General features: G+C 41.7%; 1 protein-coding gene across 3 annotated transcripts in view; it reads right to left on the reverse strand.

Annotated features, from left to right (window-relative positions):
• HECW1 (HECT, C2 and WW domain containing E3 ubiquitin protein ligase 1) overlaps positions 1 to 25,299 on the reverse strand; it is a 443,461-nt gene that overhangs the window by 205,222 nt on the left and 212,940 nt on the right. For all 3 annotated transcript variants that reach the window (XM_043463510.1, XM_043463512.1, XM_043463511.1), the window contains exon 3: positions 15,021 to 15,128. In XM_043463510.1, coding sequence (XP_043319445.1) covers positions 15,021 to 15,128 — 108 coding nt within the window. The remainder of the gene's footprint in view (positions 1 to 15,020; positions 15,129 to 25,299) is intronic.

Raw genomic sequence — 25,299 nt, forward strand, 5'->3', positions numbered from 1 at the left:
AGAAGGAAATCTTCTCCATCTCCATGCTGGAGGGCGGGTTGGTCTTCTTTCAAGGGTCCAAATCTTGTAAAAATTTGCTTTGTACTATTGTAAGGTCGGACACGACTGAGTGACTTCACTTTCACTTTTCACTTTCATGCATTGGAGAAGGAAATGGCAACCTACTCCTGTGTTCTTGCCTGGAGAATGCCAGGGACGGCGGAGCCTGGTGGGCTGCCATCTATGGAGTCGCACAGAGTCGGACACGACTGAAGCGACTTAGCAGCAGCAGTAGCATTATAAGGTCACTGTGTCAAATACCCAGAACTTCCATTTAACTGGTCTTGATGTTTTAATGTGTTTTTTACACTGAGTTTGCCTATTTTTTTCTCCAATTTGGAAACTGACAGTGGTTATGCTGTTAAAAAGGGTTAAATCTAATTGTAGATTATTTTTACTGTTTTTTTTCTATGTTCCTATACTCTTTCTATTATTGTTTTTCCCTTCTATTATTGTTTGTTTTTGTTTTTAGGTTTTACATAGTCTATTCTTGCCCCTCTGAAAAGTGTTTCATATTTATTCTGTCCTTTACTATTCGTCTTTTCCTTTGTTAAAGGCTGAGTCAGACCTTAAAGGCTTAGCTTTCACTAGAAATTTGTGTTCTTTGTTACAGAAAACTCATAGTGTAAAGTAAGTCTCTTTTCATCAGGGCTAACTATTCATGTAGAGAGAGAAAAAAAGACTGACAGATTTTAAATATAAGGAATAGGAGTCCCATGAAAACGCTTTAAGTCTATGGGCTAAAATGGATAGATTTTATATAAAAATAGGAGTGTTTCCTGTATGTCCTTCTCTGGTAGAGGGTGAGGGTGCTATCCTTTTCCCCATGGAGGTGGGACGCATAAGATAAAATTCTCTGCTTATAGTACGAGTTCTCTGGTTCGGATTTTAGGCTCGTTGGCCTTGAGCAACCCGGGAGAGACTGACATTCATTCTGGCAAAGGTTAAAGACAATTAGCTCCTTTTTCCTTTTTGTCTGCCCTCTTCCCTCAGGTAACAGCTGTCACTAGCAATGTGCCAGATGCTGCAGACTCTGGGTTTGCTTGGAAAGAGGGAAACAGGGCTTAGGCTAGCAGCTGCCACCATGGATTGAGGCATTGCTTGCATCTTCCAGATTTGGTGGGTTTTGCAGTGTTCTTGAGTACTATATCAACTCTGGAACTTGGGGCTATTGTGATGCATGAGATTTTGTGAGGGAGTCTGTACTTTTAACATATTATTCGGATTCTGAATTCTTTCCTAGCTGTCCAAAGCTGGTATGGACAGTATAGCTGGCATTATTTGAAAATGGCCTTAGAGTTGACTGTCAGCCAAGACTGACCTGTCTTGGCTAATGTCAGAGAAGTCCTGAGGGTGACCTCTGAACTGGCCCCAGGCTGGTACACGGTGGCAGTGATAAGTGTCTTGGAAGGCACACATGGCATGTGGGCACGATGTCCCTGCCCTCTGTGGGTCTCCATCCTCACAAAGAACCCTACAGCTGTGCATGACCAAAGACTTGGCTGAAAGGCTCAGGGGGTCAAAAGAGAGAGGTATAAGCTCAGAATGAAGTAGAAAAGGGGGAAATCCCCCTTCCCACTGATCTTCTAGCATCTACTTCCCTACCCTCAATCAAGGGAAGAGGTGCTGTAGTGTTTAGTCAGATTTCTAGTGTGAACCAGGCTATGTTCACTAGAGAGCAGAGTTCTCTGCTTTGAAAGGTGGTGCCTCTCTGCCGCCTCCCTATTCCAAGAAGCTGGGTAGGTCAGTCAACTCTGTTCTCGTGGTATCTTCCTGCCGCGTGTCTGACCAGGGGCCACCTGGCTTCCACTCCCCATTTCTGTTTCCCTGTCTCTATAGCGACAGCTTAGGGGCCTGAGGTAGGAAAGATGAGACATGATGGCTGTCACCTTTGAGCACAAGTCTTCTGCTTCCTGCACAGGCATTTTGAGCACTAGCTTAATTCATTCATTCATTAACTGAACAAATATTGTATATTAATGCATGTATGTGGAGTCTAGAAAAGTGGTACAGATGACCAATTTGCAGGGCAGGAATAGAGACAAAGACAGAGAGAATGGAGATGCAGGCATGGGGTGTGGGGAAGAGGGAGTAGGACAGATTGGGAGGTTAGGATTATCACACACTGCTGCCCCTGCTGCTGTTTAGTCGCTAAGTTGTGTCCAACTCTTTTGCGACCCCAAAGGCTATAGCCCACCAGGTTCCTCTGTCCGTGGGATTCTCCAGGCAAGAATACTGGAGTGGGTAGCCGTTTCCTCCTCCAGGGGATTTTCCCGACCCAGGGATCGAACCCCATCTCCTACTTAGCGGGCACATTCTTTCCCATGAGCCTCCTCCAGGGACGCCCTATACATACACTACCAGGTGTAAAACAGATAGCTAGAGGAGACCTGCCATACAAGCTCAGGGAGCTCAGCTCCATCTCTGTGACGACCTAGACGGGCGAGAAGGGTGTGGGGGGGAGGGAGGTTCAAGAGGAAGGAGATATACGTACACGTATAGCTGATTCACTTCATCATACAGCAGAAACTAACGGAACATTGTAAAGCAATTATATTCCAATAAAAAAACAAAAAACTTTTTACTAAGCCCCTCCAAATGGAGATGCTACCAGCAGTTAACAACAAAAACAAACCTTTAAAAATGTTATCTTTGCCAAAATTATGGATGACATTGGATATTTTTCTCATGTTTCTACAGGGAGTAAGTAATATTTTTAAAAATGAGTACACCAATTGGATTCATACATACATAACAAGTACATTGAAATGGAGGAGATTCTGAATTTATGTGGGAGGAAGTGGTTGAAATCTTGGATAGGCTCTGTCTTCTAGTTTGACTTTATAGCTTTTATGGTGGCGTCTATGGAGCTCCCCACTTGGAATCATGTGAAGGGGAGGAAAGCCATACATTAATCATCTAAAATTTCCTTCCTCTAGTCAAGGATTTGCTCAGTCCAGTGATAACTTGGTTCCCACTGTGATGCCCAAACAATTTCCCCACCAATCACTCTGGGAGGTAAAGCCCCAGCATGGACTCCAACTTCAGAGTTCTATCTAGTGTATTACCTAACATCCTACCCTCCAAAGGACTGGAACTCTACATTGAACCTCCACTTGAGTGGTGGGAGCCCTTCTGGCCAACTTTAGTCTTATCAGGACATCATGGTGGCTAAAGAGCAGGTTTGGAGGTCAGACTATCTGGGTTCAAGTCTTGGCCCCACTACTTGTTTGTTACTTGTGACTCTTGGATCAAGTGCTTTATATTCCTATACCTCAGACTCCTTATCAGAAAAGGGAAAAATAACATCTGCCACCTAGGATTTTCATGAAGAATAAATGGAACAAGATGTCTGAGGCACTCAGCATGGTGCCGTGCACATTGGGAAAGCTCAGAGATATTTAGCTGCTGCTGTTATTGTTCTTATTCCTCTATTCAGGACAACAGCCTTAATCCAAATGACAGCCCAGAGATGAGATCTTGTGAGCCATGCACAGATTCCCCAGGGACAAGTACAGGCACCTTTCTGGGATGGCTGGAGTCACCCTGTGCCCATCTGCTGTGTCTAATTGGACATTATGGTAATGAGCTTGCCATGTCCTTCAGACACCTGGCTGCAGGTCCAGACACAGAGTCTTAGTTAGGTCAGTTTCCCTGTCTGCCCCACATACTCTCCTGCCAATTTGGCCTCTGTCTGCCCTGGTCTGCCACAGGCCTTTATGAGAAAGCTACTGCTCCTGTCTCAAGGAGATTTTAAAAATTTTTATTCGAGTATAGTTGCCTTACAGTGTTGTATTAGTATACGTTGGACAGCAAGGTGAATCCGTCATACATATACATAGAGCCACTCTGTTATAGACTGCCTTTCCCTTTAGATCACCACGGAGCATTGAGTAGAGTTCCCTGTGCTATACACTAGGTTCTCATTAGTTATCTATGTTATACATAGTGTCAATAGTGTATATATGTCAATCCCAATCTCCCAATTCATCCCACCCCTTTTCCGCCTCCTTGAGGTCCATATGTTTGTTCTCTACATCCGTGTCTGCTTCTGCTTTGTGCACAATATAGGTTCAATTGTACCATTTTTCTAGATTGCACATATACTCATCAACATACAATATTCATTTTTCTCTTTCTGACCTACTTCACTCTACTATGCTCTCCTTATTTTACTGAAACCCTCTCTGGAGGCAGAGATGTGGAGGGGCCTCTGCAGCCCTGGTTGTTTCTAGATCCTTGTGTCTGTGATTTAAAGAGATGCATTCTGTGTATAGAGTGGCTTTGAGAGGGACAAAAAGAATCTGTTTTGTAGAGTTCTAATTTGACCCTACCATGTCTGTATAGTTAAAAATCATGAGTTCTTCCTGTTTCTTCTCCTTTCCCTTCTGATTCAGAAAAGAGTCACTGTAGAATGGGAGTCACTATAGAATAGTCAACACAGAACATTTTTTCCTTCTCTCTCTTAGGTTTCCAGCCTGCCCACCCACACTTCTGATCCGAAGTCCATAGTAGGTCAAGGGCTTCTAGGGAAGTCTGGACTCCTTAACAGTTCTCTGCATCCTCTTCCTTCCAACTCCTCATGGACCTCAGTTCATCAAGCATCCCTTCTGTGCCCTGCATCTCCAGTATCCCCATAGATCCTCCCCTGGGGCTGATGAGCACAAGCAGATAAGGCTGGTTCAAATCCCAGCTCCACCACTTGCCACATCAGCTACTATGTCTCAGACTACGTTTTGTCCTCAAATGCAATGGTGATAGCACTCACCTCATGGTACTCTTAGCAGCATAAAATAAAAGGCTATATTCAGACTATACCACAAGGTTACAATAATCAAAACAGTATGGTACTGGCACAAAAACAGACTTATAGATCAATGGAATAGGATAGAAACCTGAGAAATAAACCCATGCTCCCATGGTCAGTTAACCTACGGCAAAGGTGGTGAGAACATACAGTAGAGAAAGGCAGTCTCTTCAGTAAGTGTTGCTGGGATAACTGGACAACTGCATGTCGAAGAATAAAATTAGGACATTCTCTAACATCATATATAAAACTAAACTCAAAATGGATTAAAGACCTAAATGGAAGATCAGATACTATAAAACCCCCCTAAAGGAAAACATAGGCAGAACACCAACAAAAATCACAGCAATATTTTTTTTGATTCATCTCCTAGGATAATGGAAACACAAGCAAAAATAAACAAATGGGACCTAATTAAACTTAATTAGGTTGCACAGCAAAGGAAACCATTGACAAAACAAATAGGGGAAAATATTTGCAAATAATATGACTGAAAAAGGTAATGTCTAACACATATAAACAGTTCATACATCTTGACATCAAAAAACCCCAAACAACTTGTTTTAAAAATGAGCAGAAGAGAGGGAGGGAACATATGTATACCATTGGCCAATACATGTTGATGTATGGCAGAAGCTCACACAATATTGTAAAGCAATTATCCTTCAATTAAAAATAAATAAAAAATTTTAAAAATGAGCAGAAGAATTGAAAAAAATAGACAGTAATTCAACAGACACATGCACCCCAATGGTCATAGCATCATTTCAACATAGAAGCCAGAACAGAGTCATAGAGCCTCCCAGGCCCAAGGGAAGGGGACATGGACCTAGCCTCTTGATGAAAGGAATGTCAAAGAATTTGTGGTCATACTTAATCCTCCTGACTTGATGATCTCTCTTCCTCCAGCTCCACCTTCAACTCCTTCCTCCTCCTTCTCCTCTTTCTCGGAGCTTCACCTTCAACTTTCACCTCCCCATGCCTTCATGCCTTTGCAGGTGCTAGAATGAGCTCTCTACCACTTGGCCGCCAAAGCCAGTCCTTCCTTTCCACTGGCCAAGTCCACCCACTGGCTCCTTTTACCTGTGGGTGGTGATTAACCCTGGGCCCCAAAGCCAGGTTGGGTGGTCTCCTTCACTGATATAGGACACAGTAAGAAGTACGTTTTTGTCCCCACTCCTGGAAAGTAAAAACCTTGGAGGGCAGGGACTGAGCCTTCACCTATAGATCAGAGTCCCTAGATACCAGTCCAGCCCACAGCACGCCTCCAGCACTGTAGGAGTCAAGAGAGGTGGGTGAGGCTGTACGTGCTCTTACTGAAACGGCAACTCAAGTTAATCTAGAAAAGTCTCATTGTGGTTTTCTAGGGCCCTGGCCATTTATTTAAGGGCTTTCATCTCATTGGGAGAGTCTGACACATAACCAGTTAGAAGTCAGAACCATCTGTGTCGCTGCAAATCTGAACTGAATGATTTGATTGTATCTTTTTTAGCTGTTTCCTGTAACAATATTTAGTCACTATTTAATGGTCTGATATTTAATCTATGGACGGAAGATGAATTTTGATGCCTGTGGGTGTAATGGACTATTTGGATGTGGTAAGAGATGACTGCATACAGTCTGGCTTCTCACCTTGTGTGGGCTAAGGATAGGCCTGTTATGTGCGTCCCCTCACTCCTATGTCCCATCTTCCCATATGGATCCTTGCGCCCGCACTGCCACACTCCATTGCCTCGTTGGCCCCTTTCAGTCTGAATTGCTGCACCTTTAGGTTGGCCTCTAGCAGCCCAGACATTATTAGTGTATGAGTATTTCCAACCATTTCACTCTGATCTCCTAAAGAGTGAGTGAGTGTGTTTTTGGTGGCCTGGGCTTCTTTTTCTACCACTCCAGAGGCTTCTCTCTAGTAAGATGACTTCATTTAGCTTTTTAAAGCAAAACATGCAGGAAACAAAGAAGGGAAGAAAACCAGCATGAGTTTGAGCCAAGCTTACAAAGTTCAGTGGGGGAGGGAACACCAGCGGAATTGTGTGGTTAAAGGACACAGGTGAAAGAGGAAATGCATTTTAGGAGCGTTGCTGTGAACTGCATATTCTTTTCTCAAGATTTAAGAAATACAAGTAAGGTCATAACCTATATTGAAATTACTTTATGATTGTGTAGGGTGCAATTTTGAGCATGGTTTCCCTTTAGGATAGTGTGAACCTGGATGAGCGATGGGGGTAGTTATGATATAATAACTATAATGGGGGTATAATTCCATGGAATTATGTAATAAAAATCTAGTGCATGCATGCTCAGTCATGTTTGACTCTTTGTGACCCCATGGACTGTAGCCTGCCATGCTCCTCTGTCCATGGAATCTTCTAGGGAAGAACACTGGAGTGGGTTGCCATTTCCTACTCCAGGGGATCTTCCTGACCCAGAGATGGAACCTGCATCTCCTGCATTGGCAGCAGATTTTTTAACCACTGTGCCACCTGGGAAGCCCCAAAATAAGGTGGCATAATAATCAAATGTCCAGTATCATGCAAATACTTATGGAGCCACACTGCTTCTAAAGAACACCTGTGAAGCAGCATGATCACCATAAGGTTATATAGATAGGGAGAAAGAAAGGTAGATGTGTCTTCTAGTTCTGCCTACAAAGTAGACTTTCTTAGAGCCTATGATTCAAATATTTATTGCAATATGAAAGGAGACAGCTCCTGGGAAAGAAGAAAACAGTGACTGAAAATGGCAGCCCATAGTGCAGTTCTTAGCCATATCAGTTCTAAAAAACAGAGCAGTCTTGGTGAAAACACATCCGGATTCAAATAAAAAGCTATAACAACATGTCATCTGAACCATCTGGATTGTTGACCTGGCAGGATCCCTGTGGCTAAACTGGGCAGATCTAGGGAACCTTCTGGCTCCAGCAGGGCTTGTTCTGGCTCTTCTGTATTGCTGGCACTGGCCAGAAATGCTAACAAGGGGGAGTCAGCGGGTTCTCCTGGAGCCCTGCTTTTCCTTTGGTGTCCTTCAGTCCCCAACTCTGGCTGCAAAGGATTTCCCCAGAGGAAACCCTCAAAATAAGCCACTCAATTCACAGTTGTCAACAAGGACCACTATGTCCATTCCCAAAACAGAAAAGCACCGCAACCTCTCATTCAAAGCTTTCTTACTAGACTGCCTACCTGGCTATACTAAACATGTGCCTGGCCCCCCCTCAAGTATGCTTTCTCAGTCTTCATGGGATCATTGTGGAGACTGTGCATTAACTTCATTTTATAGGAGAAGGATCAAAATCTCAGAGTACAAGGGCCATTGAGCCCACAAGCCTCTCACTTGAAGCCACCTGCTAAAGGGTGGAGAGAGGAGGCAAACTCCACTCCTGCCCTGTGTAAATTTCATCTCACCATGCTTAATGGGTGTTGTTAAAAACTTTGTTAATCAACTCTACTCAAATACAAAAAAATTGAAAAAACCCAAAAACTTCAGAGCAGGACTAGGTGTTTAGATTTCTATTATGTGTAATCAAGGAACACTGTGTTGTTGTTTTTTGTTTAATTTGGGAGGAGGAAATTATGAAAGAGGATTTGGAAGAGGATTTGGAAATGATGTTCTGAAAAGGGGTTTTGATGTTCACTCTTCTGACAAATGCAGAGTGATGAAATCAGAACAAGCAGCAGTCAGGACGTGAATCTGAAAGCGGGTGCAGAGACAGAGAAGGCTGAATGTGAAGGTGTGAGCCGGAGGCAAGGCAGGACCTGGTGATTGGTGGTACTGAGGGGGAACGGGAAACTGCGGCAAAACAGAGCAGTCAAAAATGACTGCAGATTTCTAGTTTAGGCCTGGACAGCTGTGAGAAGGCAGCGATCATGACCATGATCATGTGACTTGACCCAAAGATGGCTGGAGAAAGGAAGTCCCTTTGGGAAAAATTCTTTTGGCCATAATCAGTGGTCCTTCCAGGCCTACTATGCTGTTCTTCCTGCTACCCAAGGGAAGCGACAATGAACAGGGAGCTACATATAACTGGTCTGGGCCAGAGACCAAAACAAAGATACCTTTCCTGTAAAATCACCGCCTCCTGGCAAGGCAAGAAGGATTTCTGAAGGACTTTTTTTTTTTTAATTAATTTTTATTGGAATATAGTTGTTTACCAATGTTGTGTTAGTTTCTGCTGCACAGGAAGGTGAATCAATTATACATATACATATGTCCACTCTTTTTAAGATTCTTTTTCCATATACGTCATTATAGAGTATTGAGATGAGTTCCCTGTACTACACAATAGATTCCTATTAGTTGTCTATTTTATATATAGTAGTGTGTATATGTTGGGCTTTACTTGTGGCTCAGCTGGCAAAGAATCTGGCAATGCGGGAGACCTGGGTTTGATCCCTGGGTTGGGAAGATCTTCTGCAGAAGGAAAAGGCTACCCACTCCAGTATTCTGGTCAAGAGAATTCCATGGACTGTATATAGTCCATGGGGTCGCAAAGAGTCAGACACGTGAGCGAGTCAGTCCCAATCTCCCAATTTATCCCTCATCCCGCTTACTCCCCTGGTAACCATACATTTGTTTTGGGAGCACAATGGTCAACAAGGACTGTGGGAGCTCCTCCTGAAGGCTTAGGACTGGGCTGCTGAGCCAGACTGCACACATTAAAAAATAACATTTGAGGACTTCCCCAGTGGTCCTCTTTGCAATGAAGAGGATGCAGGTTCCATCCCTGGTCTAGAACTAAGTTCCCATATGCTATGGAGCAACTAAGCATGTATGCTGCAGCTACTGAAGCCTGCACACTCCTGAGCCTGTATGCTACAACTAGAGACTGTGGGCCTTAACGAAAGATCCTGCATGATGCAACCAAGATCCCAAGTACTCAACAGGGCGAAATAACTAAAACATAATTTAAAATAACATTTGAGTTACTATAATAATACAACATTGTAAGATTTTGTCAGGATAGTTTTTGTTGTTCAGTTGCTCAGTTGTGTCAGACTCTTTGAGACCCTAAGGTCTATAGCACAGCATGCTTCCCTGTCCTTCACCATCTCCTGGAGCTTGTTCAAACTCATATCCATTGAGTCGGTGATACCATCCAACCATCTCATCCTCTGTTGTTCCCTTCTCCTCCTGCCTTCAATCTTTCCCAGCATCAGGTCTTTTCTAATGAGTCGGCACTTCACATCAGGTGGCCAAAGTACTGGAGTTTCAGCTTCAGCATCAGTCCTTCCAATGAATATTCAGGGTTGATTTCCTTTAGGATTGACTGGTTTAATCTCTTGGCAGTCCAAGGGACTGTCAAGAGCCTTCCCCAACACCACAGTTCAAAGCATCAAACCTTTGGTGCTCAGCCTTCTTTATGGTCCAACTCTCACACCCATACATGACTAACAGAAAAACTACAGCTTTAACTAGATGGACCTTTGTTGGCAAAGTAATGTCTCTGCTTTTTAATATGCTATCTAGGTTGGTCATAGCTTTTCTTCCAAGGAGTAAGCATCTTTTAATTTCATGGGTGCAGTCACCATCTGGAGTGATTCTGTTCAAAAAATAAAAAAAAAAGTTCAAAAAAATAAAGTCTGTCACTGTTTCCATTGTTTCCCCATCTATTTGCCATGAAGTGATGGGACTGGATGCCATGATCTTAGTTTTTTGAATGTTTTTCACTCTCTTCTTTCACTTTCATCAAGAAGCTGATCAGTCCTCTTTGCTTTCTGCCATAAGAGTGGTGTCATCTGCATATCTGAAGTTATTGATATTTCTCCCAGCAATCTTGATTCCAGCTTGTGCTTCACCCAGCCCAGCATCTGCATGATGTACTCTGCATATAAGTTAAATAAGCAGGGTGACAATATACAACCTTGTTGTACTCTTTTCCCAATTTGGAACCAGTCTGTTGTTCCATGTCCAGTTCTAACTGTTGCTTCTTGACCTGCATACAGGTTTCTCAGGAAGCAGGTAAGGTAGTCTGGTATTCCTGTCTCTAAGAATTTTCCAGTTTGTTGTGATCCACACAGTCAAAGGCTTTAGCATAATCAATAAAGAAGAAGTAGACATTTTCCTGGAATTCTCTTGCATTTTTCTATGATCCAACTGATGCTGGCAGTTTGAACTCTGGTTCCTCTGCCTTTTCGAAACCCAGCTTGAACATCTGGAAGTTCTCGATTCATGTACTGTTGAAGCCTGGCTTGAAGAATTTTGAGCATTACTTTGCTAGCATGTGAGATGAGTGCAATTGTGTGGTAGTTTGAACATTCTTTGGCCTTGCCTTTCTTTGAGACTGGAATTAAAACTGACCTTTTCCAGCTCCATGGTCACTGCTGAGTTTTCCAAATTTGCTGGCATATTGAGTGCAGCACTTTCACAGCATCGTCCTTTAGGATTTGAAATAGCTCAGTTGGAATTCCATCACCTCCACTAGCTTTGTTCACAGTGACGCTTCCTGAGACCCACTTGACTTTGAACTCCAGGATGTCTGGCTCTAGGTGAGTTATCACATCATTGTGGTTATCTGGGTCATTATATTGAGTTAGACAAGGCTGTGGTTCATGTGATTAGATGGGTTAGTTTTCTGTGATTGTGGCTTGTCTGCCCTCTGATGGAGAAGGATAAAAGGCTTATGCAAGCTTCCTAAAAGGACAGACTGGCTGAGGGGGAAACTGGATCTTGTTCTGATGGGCAGGGCCATGCTCAGTAAATCTTTAATACAATTTTCTGTTGATGGGTGGAGCTGTGTTCCCTCCCTGCTATTTGCCTGGGGCCAAACTATGATGGAGGCAGTGAAGATAATGGTGACCTCCCTCAAAAGATCCCAGGCATGAACTGCTACACTCAGTGCCCCCAACCCTGCAGCAGGCCACTACCGACCCACGCCTCCACCCGAGACGCCCGGACACCCACAGGCAAGTCTGGGAGAGTCTCTTGTGGGGTCCTGCTCCTTTCTCCTGGGTCCTGGTGCACGGGGTTCTGCTGTGCCCTCCCAGAGTCTATTTCCCAGGGCTGTGTAAGTTCTGGCAGCGCTATGGTCGGGTTAATGGTGCCCTCCTCCAAGAGGGCTTATGCCATACCCAAGTCTGCTGCACCCAGAGCCCGTCCCTGCGGCAGACCACCGCCGACCGGTACCTCCACAGGAGACTCTCAAACACAGTTCTGTCTCAGTCTCTGTGGGGTCCCTGGGTCCTGGTGGGCGCAAGGTTTGTTTGAGCCCTCTGAGCGTCTCTGGCAGGAACGGAGTTTGATTCTAAATGTGAATCTGCCCCTCCTACCATCTTGCTGGGGCTTCTCCTTTGCTCTTGGACGTGGGATATCTCCTCACAGATGCTCCAGCGCCTACCGTCTTACTGGGGTTTCTCTGACTTTGGATGTGGGGTATCTCCACAGGGCCGGTCCAGCAAAGCGCAGCCGCCATTCCTGACCTTGGACGTGGGGTATCTCTTCTCAGCTGCTCCAGTGCCGCGCAGCCACCGCTCGCCTTGGCTCATTATATATAGTATAGCTATACTCATTATACTCATATAGCTCATTATATATAGTATATACAGGGTCATTATATATAGTATAACTTTTGTATAGTTCTGTGTATTCTTGCCACCTCTTCTTAATATCTTCTGCTTGTGTTATGTCCATACTGATTCTCTCCTTTATTGAGCCCACCTTTGCATTAAATGTTCCCTTGATATCTCTAATTTTCTTGAAGAGATCTCTAGTCTTTCCCATTCTATTGTTTTCCTCTATTTCTTTGCACTGATCAGTGAGGAAGGCTTTCTTATCTCTCCTTGCTATTCTTTGGAATTCTGCATTCAGATAGGTGCATCTTTCCTTTTCTCCTTTGCCTTTTGCTTCTCTTCTTTTCTTAGCTATTTGTAAGGCCTCCTCAGACAAGCATTTTGCCTTATTGCATTCCTTCTTCTTGGGGATGGTTCTGATCACTGCCTCCTGTACAATGTTATGAACCTCTGTCCATAGTTCTTCAGGCACTCTGTCAATCAGATCTAATCCCTTGAATCTATTTGTCACTTTCACTGTATAATCGTAAGAGATTTGATTTAGGTCTTACCTAAACTCTTCAACTTAAGTCTGACTTTTGCAATAAGGAGTTCATGATCTGAGCCACAGGATAGGTAAAGCTAAAATTTCACTAATTCTTTCTTTTGTCAGTGCTAAAATTTGCATCTTTTTAGTTCTCATATTACAACAATTATTACCATAGTCACACAGCTAGGTGCCCTCTAGGAAGAAATTATGTCACAGAATAGGAAAGAAGTCAGGAGTTATTTTCTTTCATATTTTATCATGCATTTAACTCCTTGGAGAGTCCAGAAAATATTTGTTTTGAACATTTCTAATCTGTTAGTACTTTAAAAATCTGACTTAATCAGGCCTTCAAAAAAACCACATAAATTAATGTTGTTGTTTAGTTGCTCAGTCATGTCTGATTCTTTAGCGACCCAGGAACCACAGCCCCCCAGACCCCTCTGTCCCTGGGGTCTCCCAGGCAAAAGCACCGGCGTGGGTTGCACTCTCCTCCTCCATGGGGTCGTCCTGACCCAGGGGTCAAACCCGAGTCTTCTTCATTGCAGGCGGATTCTCTACCACTCAGCCACCAGGGAAGCCCTATGTAATAGCTATTACCTAACTCTAAACTGAATCATAACTCCAAAAGACATGTGTTATTAAAACAGATTCCAGGTAATCAGTGATATACCTCCACTCTCATAAAAGTAAACACTAGAAGGAAAAAATAAAGAGAAAAATGGACAAAACAAAGCTTTGTTATTATTCTAATTTAATTTCCAGGTAAAATGCCCTTCTGTTATACTTCAAGATTTAAAATCTAGCCAATTGTCAAAGTTTATAAAATTATTTTTATTTTAAGAAGCAATAATTTGCCAATGAGATTAATGTGTTTATTACTACCTAGAGACTTCAAAGAGTCTTATTTTTGATTTGTAACAAAAACATCTCTATCCTTCTGGATAATGGCTTGGGATTCTGCATTTTTATATGGCCTGGATTCTACATTTTTATATTATAGCAAGAAGATCTTTGATTGGCATATGCTTTGATAGCCATATTAGAACATTTTGTACATCCAATCTCTTCCTGTTCCTTAATTTGGCACTTGTTCTATAAAACAATTTTGAAAATGCAAATTACTTTACATTAAAAATATAAATTCTTATGGCATATTTTATACAATCTTAAAGCACTGACTCCTAAAGCTATAATTTATTATTACATTTTAATTTATCTGATTTATGTGTGTGCCTGAGTGAATATTCCAATTATTTCCAAACTCAATTAAACTTTGTCTTGATAAATTTTTACTTTTTGACAAATTATGCTACACTTGTGCAGAAAACTACATTCCTAGTATATTGTTCATTCATTTGATATATTTGCAAAATGGAAATTCATCCATTTTCCAAAAAGACTGAGATATTTTCAGTCCAGGAGGTATACTGGGAAGTGAGATCTTTCCAAGTTTGTACTTGAAAAAATTTCAGTTCTCTAAAGTGCTCAGCGTTTAGTTATTTTGAATATGACATGGTAAGTCAAACATTTATTCCAGGACATTACAACTTCATCAAGTTTGAATACTCTTTCACTCAATAATAATAATATTTTATATATTTTATAGAGATGATTTTATTTAAAGTGTATCTTTATATAACTGATGAAGACAGTTATGTTGAATAGTTTGTTATTTGAACTGAACATGTAGGAAATGTTCTGTCACAGAAATCTTGGAGAATTGCTTTGAAAGGAATGGTACCAGTACTAAATTAATTTACACACAAATCCCTTTTCATATTGGTTCATGCAGAATGAAGACAAAGTTATGAGATTTCATGTATCCTGAGACTTCATGTATCCTTAACACTTATTTCCTTGACTCTAAAAAGATAAAAAATTGCAAGTTGTGTTCATGTCTGATACTGTATTTAGACCTTAAATTATGTCTTCTCATTTAGTTAAAATTCAAAAGAAGAAAATGGGTGTGTCGTAAGAAAGGACTCTTCCACCAGACTTCCAGTGTAGACTAGGACCGTACAGTCAATGATGGTGTCTAACATTTATTATATGACATATTTCTAAGAGACGGCAATGCATCACAGCAAAGAACAAAAGCAGCTGCATTCTGCTTCAGCCAGAGCAACAGGAATGGGAAAGTACTCACGTTCCACAAAGTAGGAGCTGGCATCAATCTTCCAAATGATCTGGCCCCGATGAGAGCCATTCACTCCACGGTTCTTATAGTCCAGGAAGTTTTCCGACAAGACCTCATCTATATTCCCAGGAAAGGGAGAAAGCAGAGTAGAGAAACATATTAGCTAACAGAATTTTTAGAAAAAAATAAAAGATTTGCATTTCTTTGATAATGAGTGATGTTGAGCATCTTTTCATGTGTTTGTTAGCTATCTGTATGTCTTCTTTGGAGAAATGTCTGTTTAGATCTTTGGCCCATTTTTTGACTGGGTCATTTATTTTTCTGGCATTGAGCTGCAGGAGTTTCTTGTGTATTTTTGAGATTAATCCTTTGTCTGTTTCTTCATTTGCTATTATTTTCTCCCATTCTGAAGGCTGTCTTTTCACCTTGCTTATAGTTTCCTTTGTTGTACAAAAGCTTTTAAGTTTAATTAGGTCCCATTTGTTTCATTTTGCTTTTATTTCCAATATTTTGGGAGGTGGGTCATAGAGGATCTTGCTGTGATTTATGTCGGAGAGTGTTTTGCCCATGTTCTCCTCTAGGAGTTTTATAGTTTCTGGTCTTACATTTAGATCTTAAATTACACGCCAGTCAGAATGGCTGCTATCCAAAAGTCTACATGCAATAAATGCTGGAGAGGGTGTGGAGAAAAGGGAACCCTCTTACACTGTTGGTGGGAATGCAAACTAGTACAGCCACTATGGAGAACAGTGTGGGGATTCCTTAAAAAACTGGAAATAGAACTGCCATATGACCCAGCAATCCCACTCCTGGGCATACACACCGAGGAAACCAGATCTGAAAGAGACATGTGTACCCCAATGTTCATCGCAGCACTGTTTATAATAGCCAGGATATGGAAGCAACCTAGATGCCCATCAGCAGACGAATGGGTAAGAAAGCTGTGGTACATATACACAATGGAATATTACTCAGCCATTAAAAAGAATACATTTGAATCAATTCTAATGAGATGGATAAAACTGGAGCCCATTATACAGAGTGAAGTAAGCCAGAAAGATAAACACCAATAAAGTATACTAACACATATGTATGGAATTTAGAAAGATGGTAATGATAACCCTATATGCAAGACAGAAAAAGAGACACAGATGTATAGAACAGACTTTTGGACTCTATGGGAGAAGGCGAGGGTGGGATGATCTGAGAGAACAGCATCTAAACATGTATACTATCAAGTGTGAAACAGATCGCCAGTCCAGGTTGGATGCATGAGACAAGTGCTTGGGGCTGGTGCACTGGGATGACCCAGAGGGATGGGATGGGGAGGGAGGTGGGAGGGGGGTTCAGGATGGGCAACACATGTAAATCCATGGCTGATTCATGTCAATGTATGGCAAAAACCACTACAATACTGTAAAGTAATTAGCCTCCAACTAATTAAAGTAAATGGAAAAAAAAAAGAAAAAATAAAAGAGCAAAAGATATTGATGCTACCTCCAGCTCAACAGAAGAAAAAGCACCTGGAGTTACAGAAACAGAGAGTAAGAGGTGTTCTCAGGTACCATCTGGATCAACCCCTTTTTAATCCAGAAATCTCCTTCCTACTCCTCAGCACTCCTGGCAAGTGCTCATGCTCAGTTGCTGAGTCATGTCCAATTCTTTGAGACCACATGGACTATAGCTCACCAGCCTCCTGTATCCATAGAATTTTCCACATCAGTGGAAAATACTCAAGTGGGTTGCCATTTCCTACTCCAGGGGATATTTGTGACCCAAGGATCGAACCTGTCCCTCTGACATTGGCAGGCAGATTCTTTGTCACATCTGGCTGGTTCTTGAATGCCCCAGAAACAGAGAAATCATTGCTTTTCTGGCAGTTCATTTCCCTTTTGAATAGTTCTTATATGTGTAGAATCTCAGTGCAAAAATCTTTCTCCTAATGCTTTCATTAACTGGTCCCTATTTGGGTCTGAGAATGAGGCATAAAGAAGACATCTAAGCACACTTATTATCTGGGGCCCAGTTCCCATGGGCTCCATCTTTTATCATCTCTTCTCCAATCTGGACACCCATCATCATCCAATACTTGGGACCCATCCATGAATTTATCCATCCATCTATCCATCCATCCATCCATTCTTCATGCAGTCATGTATTCATCCGTTCATTCAACAGATACTTATTGAGATCCACCCATCTGCCATGCTGGGAAAGTGCAGGGGCCATGATGTTGAGCAAAACCTTTCTGAACTAAAATTTGCAAACAATTGAAGACACAGATTTTATACTGAGTAAAGAAATAAATGCATTATTACAACTTGCAACAGGGGAGGAGAAGGAAAAGAACAGAGTGCTCTGACAAGAAGCTACAGGAAGGGAGGGCAATAGGAGGTTGAGGGACAGATGAGGGATGAGAAAGCGCCACCAGGGTAGAGATGGAGGATGGAGTAAGGTCTCCATGTGGTGTCCAAGCCTGGAGCAGGCAGAGTCTGCTCATGGAAGCACTGAGAGGAGCTGGGCGTGGGGGAGACTGTGCTTTTTCCCTCCTGCCCTTCCTCTGCTTGTCATATTGTAACCCATCAATGTCCTCCTTAAAGCTGGTGTCCAGAGAGCAAGGCAGCATCTTGGAGAGGATAGATCCGTAAAGACGTAACCAACTGCTTCTTCCTTGGTTCCAGACATTATGTTCTCAGCACAAAAACAGTGATATGAATTTTACCTTAATCTTTTATGGGGCCCTTGCAGTTTCCACTTTACCAGAAAGAAATCAATGGAGCTAAATGGATCTGAAGCTGTGAGAAATCCATGTTTTGAGACTGCAAATCCATCACAGTGGCTGGGGAAACAACCAGAACTCAGGGGTTTCTGAGAACAGACCCAGAACTTGGATTCTGCAGAGAGGGGCTAGGTCATGGTAGCTATTTTGGCAACTGAGGTTCACTCTGTGCATCTGGCCAGAATAGGGAAACAGGGATGAAGTGAAAAGAGAGCAGAGCTTGTGGCTAAGGTACCCAGCTCCAAGGACCTGTGTGTCATTTACCAATAGTGTCATTTCTACAGCTGCGGGTTCTCATCTACAAGCGGGCAGGCGATAACTGGGGTCTCGCTGGGGAGGATTACATGAGCCCACCAGTAAACGTGCTTGTGACCTGCTAAGTCGACTGCACATTTTCAGCTGCCTCTTCCTTGGCAAAGACAATCAGGCAGAGCAGCATCCTCTCTGCCTCATTAATAGCAGGAACTGTTTGTATCCCTTGGAAAATCACTTGTTTGCAAAATTTGTCTGTCTTTGTAATCAGAGTGTATGTTCACAGCCCTGTTTGGGTTACTAAGATGATTGCATAATATGTCTTTTACAGTAATTGCCTCATTTCTGCAAAAAAAATAAAAAAGGCATAATATTTCCCGAGTTCCCTGGGTCTTCGGTACCTGGATAGAATTTGCCTCATTATGGCAATTCTCCAAGGAGAGGTATTTTTCTGAATTTATCCACTCTGATCACCAGAATAGTCACTTTAATAGTTATGGTCAGGTATCCACATAGAATAACACCTAGAAAGGGAGTGTTCCTTTATGTACTAGGTAAACATGTATTGAGTATTTGCTCCACTTACCATGCTACACCCTTGGGATATACTGCTGAACAAGACAGAGCCTATGTTCTCAGGAAGTTCCTAATAGATTTGAGGAATTTTTTTTTTTCAAGAACACAGGCAATTTCTTTAGAAGGCTGTGGGTATAAGAATGGGCTAAATATCAAACCACAAGGGAACAAATGAAAAAAGGATGGGGGTGAGTAGGTGGGAAAATCAGAAAAGGCTGCAGAGAATGGTAATAACACACATTTTAAAGAGACAAAGATACATTCCATTGTACATGTTAAACACATATTAAGAGATTGCCAGTTGATCCTGACGAGCATCCCATTCCCTTACAGTAACTGTAACACTTCATAGCAAGTATCACACAAGAGAAAGAGAAGTCTGTATCCTTGCCCAGACCATCTGTGCTGAGTGGTCAGCTCCCTTCCCCAAGGCATGTACTGCCAACTGTCAGAAGTTACTAGTCTTTGCTTGGGAATCCAGGTGTACTGTCAGGATCAGATGTAGGAAAACAGAATCAGACCAGATATTTTATGCAGCAAGGGACTTAATGCAGAGAATTAGGTATTAGAAAGATTGAGGCACAGCCGCAGCAACTGCCTCTCCACCTGCAGTAAGAGTGACCAGCCAGAGGCAAGCTGAGTAGGTTACTGCCACTACTACATGGCTGCCTGCGGACACCCAGGAAGCGAGGGAGGGGATGCTAGGGCATTGTGACAGAAAAGCTTAATTTCTCAGAGTCATGCTTGTGGCAGCCACAGACTTAACATCAGGAGGAACCACCCAGCTCACTTCTGCCTTCCCAAAGATGCACAGGTGCATCTAAATGAAGGGAGCAAATTTGCACCTGGAAAATGGTTGCACAGGAGTCTGGGGAATGTAACTTTTAGGGACCAGGGTCTACACTAGAGGAAGGCACTGGAGAAGAGAAGAGGACTGGGATGGAAGAGGCCAAGCCATGCCCTCCACCAGACTGAGGAATGGCAGCCCCCTTGGTTTCCTACAACCAACCGGGTTGGTTTTTTCTGCATCCTTCGTCAGGGTACAAGTCTTTGTGGAAGTGTTTATTTGATTACAGGGATATCTACAGCTGCCTTGAGGCAAGTATTTAGACCATTACTAGCTACTTGAGCTTAGGCATTATATTTAATCCCTCTGTGTCCTTGCTTCCTCACTACAAAAGGGGGATAATATTAATTCCAACCGCAAAGTCTGCTGTGAGGAATAAATGAGCTAACAACAGAGGTAATGGTATAAGAACAGTGTCAGGCATCTAACAAGCAGCTATTTGTATTTATAGTCTGGGCTAAAAATAGAGCCCTTTATGGCAAAGCTCCATGATACTTAATGTGCAAAACCATTAATAATAGTCTGCAACATTAGCTTGTGAAAGTAAAGTTGCTCAGTCATGTCCGACTCTTTGCAACCCCATGGACTGTGTAGCCCACCAGGGTCCTCCGTCCATGGAATTTTCCAGGCAAGAATACTGGAGTGGGTTGCCATTTCCTTCTCCAGGGGATCTTCCCGACCCAGGGATCAAACCTGGGTCCTCCATATTGCAGGCAGACGCTTTACCATCTGAGCTACCAGGGAAGCCTCTGAAACATTAGCTTAGGCTAGTACTATTAAAATTTTTCTCATCACTCATTTTGTACAAAACATATAGAGGTATATTACGTTTCTCAAAAAAAGACTGCATTTGCTGGTTGATACTTATTTCTTCTAGTATGAAGCATCATACCTCCTGCTCCACAATTTATTACAGGAAAAAGACCCTTGCAAGTTATTAAAATTTTGAATCAGAAAGTTCCAGTGAAGCTTACAGAAAGAAGCACATCTAAGAAACAAGGACTGCATTTGTCTTCAAAATGCTTTGTCTTCCAAATGAAAACTGTAGCTATGCTTCTGACATTCCAATCTATAAAAGAAGAGTACATTATCACTGTTGAGAACAGAATGGGCAAGGGAGCACAGAATAAAGGGAAGTTGATCTACTCCCTAAGCCTACCAGAAAAAATATAGTGTAGCTTCCATTTCCCGGAAGAACTCATGTCTTCTGATATTCAACCTCGGAAAAGTCTCCAAGGTCCTCCCACCATCACTAGACTATGAGTTTACTAAATAGTAAGCCAGGAGGTCTGGGGAGACTCTACTTGCCTTTCACACTACTAAGCAAAGGTTGTAGTTCTTTCGTTCCAGGAAGGGAATCTGAGGATAAAGGATGGGGGAGGCCCTAAAAATAAATGCCACTCTTTTTTCCTGTAACTTTTCCCTCAGATTGTTTCTTTGAAACGGTATTCTAACTGGCTGTACCAAAACTGGGAAGCATAGTTTCAACTCTTTGTTTTGGCTGTGTCTTGTGGTATGTGGGATCTTAGTTCCTCAACCATGGGTCGAACCCATGCTCCCTGCATTGGAAGCACAGATTCTTGACCACTGGGCTTCAAGTGAAGTCCCCCCTTCAGCTTTTCTATGTTCTAATAGATTGCCTGCTATAAAAAAAACTTAAAATATAAAGAATATAAAAAGAAAAACTTAAAAAATAAAACTCTATAAAAGAGAAAGTGCTTTAAGAGCTGATGTCCATAGGAAGCATTCTGGGAGTTTCTGTGTGCAGATGTCTAGTTAAAGAGACAATTTTGGCTTTTATCTTAAAACTTTACATTTTAAGGCTCAGCACATTAAATTTTTCTTAAGGGCAAGGACTGGGTTTCTGTACTTATTCTATAGCTTCCTATAACTTCTACTGTTTGGTTTTCACAGTGGAATATCTCATAGACAAATATTGAAGACAAGAAAGGGTTTCTTACTCAAGAAATATAAAAAATGCTGGGTTAAACCAAGTAAAGCACATTGCTTACACAAAGCTTCTCAAACCTTTAATACATATTGTGAGTCTAGAGTGGGGCAATGTAGGCAAATTTTTCCATTCTTATTGAACCCTAGAACTACGGCCTCATGGGATGATAACTGAGATACAGTGAAACTGATGTGTAGGATATGGGTGCTATTCACATGGCTGTTACATTTGGCCTTCATCCATCATTGCATTATCCTACTATGGTTTATGATTTTTGGTGAAAAAATGGATTAGGAAGCTGGAAAATCTAATTGAGAAACTCTTCTAGAAAAAGTTCAAGATATACAAGAAAGACTAATGGTTACTGAGGATAAAAAGGACAGTGTTCACATCTGGAAAATGAAAGTCCTAGAGGACCAAAGGAATATGAAAGCATGCTGGGTGAACTACTAGTCTACTGGAAGAGATATTCACAAAGTTAAAAAAAACCAGTGGTTGCAAACACAGTGGTCTAGACAGGGCCCTTCAATATGGTGGTCTAGACAGGGCTCCTCAACCTTGGCACTGGTGATATTTTCAGCTGGCTGACTCTGTTATCTTTGTTGTAGCGGGGGATGCCCTGTGCTTTATATCCCGTTTTGTATCATCCTTGGATTCTACCTTGCAGATGCCAGAAACACCCCCTACAATGTGACATCCCACAATGTCTTGGAATATTACCAAATGTCCACTGGAGGCAAAATTACCCTTGACTGAGACTTACTGGTTTATGATTAAAAGAGTCACCATAAGAGCACTAAAAACGCATAACTTCAAAATCAACAGATCTAATGGGAAGAAGAAAAGAAGAATCCAAGAAACAGACTATACAGTAAAGTACCTAAAGATGGCAAAAACAAGTCCTAATAGAACAGTAAGTGTAATAAATGTAAATACGCTATTCTAGCAACTTAAAGGTCAAGAGACCTTGAGTTCAGAATAAAAAAGCACACAGAAAGAGCTACACTTAAAAAAAAGATAAAGATTACAAATAAAGAAAAGAAAAAGATCAAGGAAATATGAAGCAGAAGAAAACTGAGAGACTAGCAGCCTTAAATAGTTTAAAAAAATAAAAAGCAAAATTCAAGACAAAGAATAGCACAGCAGACAGAGGCATATCTATAACAATAACCTATAAGAAATTGTAGAGGAAATAGATGTAAACATCATGCAAATCCATGCACTTAGTAATCAGCATGAAATCCACAAAATATAAAACTTACAGAAGCAAAGGCAGAGATACAGGAGCCAAAATTAAAACAAAAAGTTTTTGTTACCGATTTTGACATACTTGACTCAAAAAATGGAAGAGACAGAAAATAGAATATACAACAGGTAACTGAATTTATGTGCACGTGTGCCTAGTTGATCAGTTGTGTTCGACTTTTTGTGACCCCATTGACTGTAGCACACCCAGCTCCTCTGTCCATGGAATTTTCCAGGCAAGTATACTGGAGCAAGTTGCCATTTCCTACTCTAGGGGATCTTCCTAGTCCAGGGATCGAACCCATGTCTCCTGTGTCTCCTGCATTAGCAGGTGTTTTCTTTACCACCATGTTACCTGGGAAGCCCAACTGAATTTATATAACTGAAGTTAAATATACATATGTACACACGGGAGAAAGAATCCTTGCTTTGTGAGGTACCCTACGAACTGAAACATGTACATATAAGTATTGTGTCCTTATTTTACAATATTTATAAACATTGAGCATGGATAGATCACAGAAGAAGCCCTCAAAAATTAGAAAAAATCAGTTTGATCCAGGCCATAATCTCTAACCTCACACAGATAAAACAACCAAAAGGTATGGAAGAGAATATATGTCCTCAGGCACCAGTCTATGGAGATGCTTCAAAGATGCCATTTTAGGAAATTTTTAGTCTTAATTTCACTCTGAGTTCAGTCAGTTCAGTTCAGTCACTCAGTCGTGTCCGACTCTTTGTGACCCCATAGACTGCAGCACGCCAGGCTTTCCTGTCCATCACCAACTCCTGGAGCTTGCTCAAACTCCTGTCCATCAAGTTGGTGATGCCATCCAACCATCTCATTTTCTGTTGTCCCCTTCCCCTGCCTTCAGTCTGAATTATCATCTCTTAATTTGTTGAAATGTAAATGCATGAATATACTTTAGTTTCATCATGACTTAAAGTATTGAGCAGATTCTAGCATGGTATAAAGCTAGCATGGTATATAACATGACATAAAAATGATATGATTTATTAAAATTCTAAGTTAATAAGATTGCTCAGTCGTGTCCAACTCTTTGCAACCCCATGAACTGTAGCCTACCAGGCTCCTCTGTTTACGAAATTCTCCAGGCGAGAATACTGGAGTGGATAGTCATTCCCTCCTCCAGAGGATCTTCCCAACTCAGGGATCGAACCCAGGTTTCCAGCATTGCAGGCAGATTCTTTACCATCTGAGCCACCAGGGAAGCCCCAAATTAATAAAAAGGTTAGTTTTGCAAATTATAAGCATATTATGCCTAATTTACCTATTCAATTATATTTTCATAATGGTAATTGCATACTTATTTCATATTTCAGCAGTTTTAATAAGGGTTCCTTTCAACAGAGTCAAAGGAATGGCTATTTTCAGAAACTGATCATCCTAAAGAGGGTTTTAAGATACTCAGCTTTTTAACATATTGGAATGTAAAATGAAGAGGTGGGAAATACTTGAATGGATCCACTCTAATTAACTTAGCATTCTAATGGTTAGAGGTTTTAACAGTATCCTTCAGTTGATGTATGCTAATCCAAATATACACTACTGTTTCCTCAGTGTGAAGAAGCCATAGGCATTGCTGAATCTTTAACCCTAAGTATAGGACTCACAAACAATTAGCTTTCACTTGTCAAAGTCATTACTGAATGAATGACTGTGAAACTATTTCCTGGGAATAGTGATGAAAACTGTATCTGCCTCTATGACCAAATCATAAGCTTCTACCCATTTAATGACAATGAAAGTCTTTTTCCAGGTTCCTCTGGGTTTGGTAAGACATTTTTACATTCTATAATGTACAACTGAAACAATTGAGCACATGTTTAACAACCATGGCTAGGCTCAACCTATCCTGGGAATTAGAGTAATTTGCCATGATGCATCCAGAGACTAGAGCTACCTGACAAGTTAAATCAAGATGCAATTTAATGATCAACAGGCAGTAAGTGCACAGCATCTCATCAATTCCACTCAATGATCCTGAGAAGAAAGTTATGTTTTTTCTCCATAGCCAGGTCAAGCTGACACTGAAACCCCATATCTTTCCCCATTCTCTGCCATAGGGGAGAGAATCCTTCATCACACTCTTGAGTTCAGGAACCACCCCATAAATGAGGGCAACCAAATGTGATTTCATGGTGAAAGTAACAGTAATGCTACTATTATTGTGCTATGGCTGGCTTCCTGGCTAAAGACAGCATTAATGACTTGCTGATAGCGTCAGTGAATAGGGCCACATGTCCCCTTCCAAATCCAGATATCTCACTTACTTTGGCAGAAGAAAAGTCACGTTTGTCTGGAGAGCTCTGGAGGTCAGAGTTGAGAGCATCACAAACCTGGCCTCACATGGACAATTAGATTACCCACTGATGTGGAATGGCCCATATGTGAAGTTACCCCCAAATTCCCAAGATGTCTCCATGGTCAGTGTGAAGTCTGCCGCCAGGGTAGGCAGCTGTGTGGCCTTGGGAACCACTAACTTGGCATTTCCTCAATTGTGGAATGACAGATTAGATAAAATCACTTGAGCTCTATGATTTGCTCTTTGGCAAGGCACCGTGAATCTGGCAGATGAGTTACTAAGGACTCACAAATAATGAACTTTTAAGATTC

Source organism: Cervus canadensis, chromosome 3, assembly GCF_019320065.1.
Source record: "Cervus canadensis isolate Bull #8, Minnesota chromosome 3, ASM1932006v1, whole genome shotgun sequence".
NCBI lineage: Eukaryota > Metazoa > Chordata > Mammalia > Artiodactyla > Cervidae > Cervus > Cervus canadensis.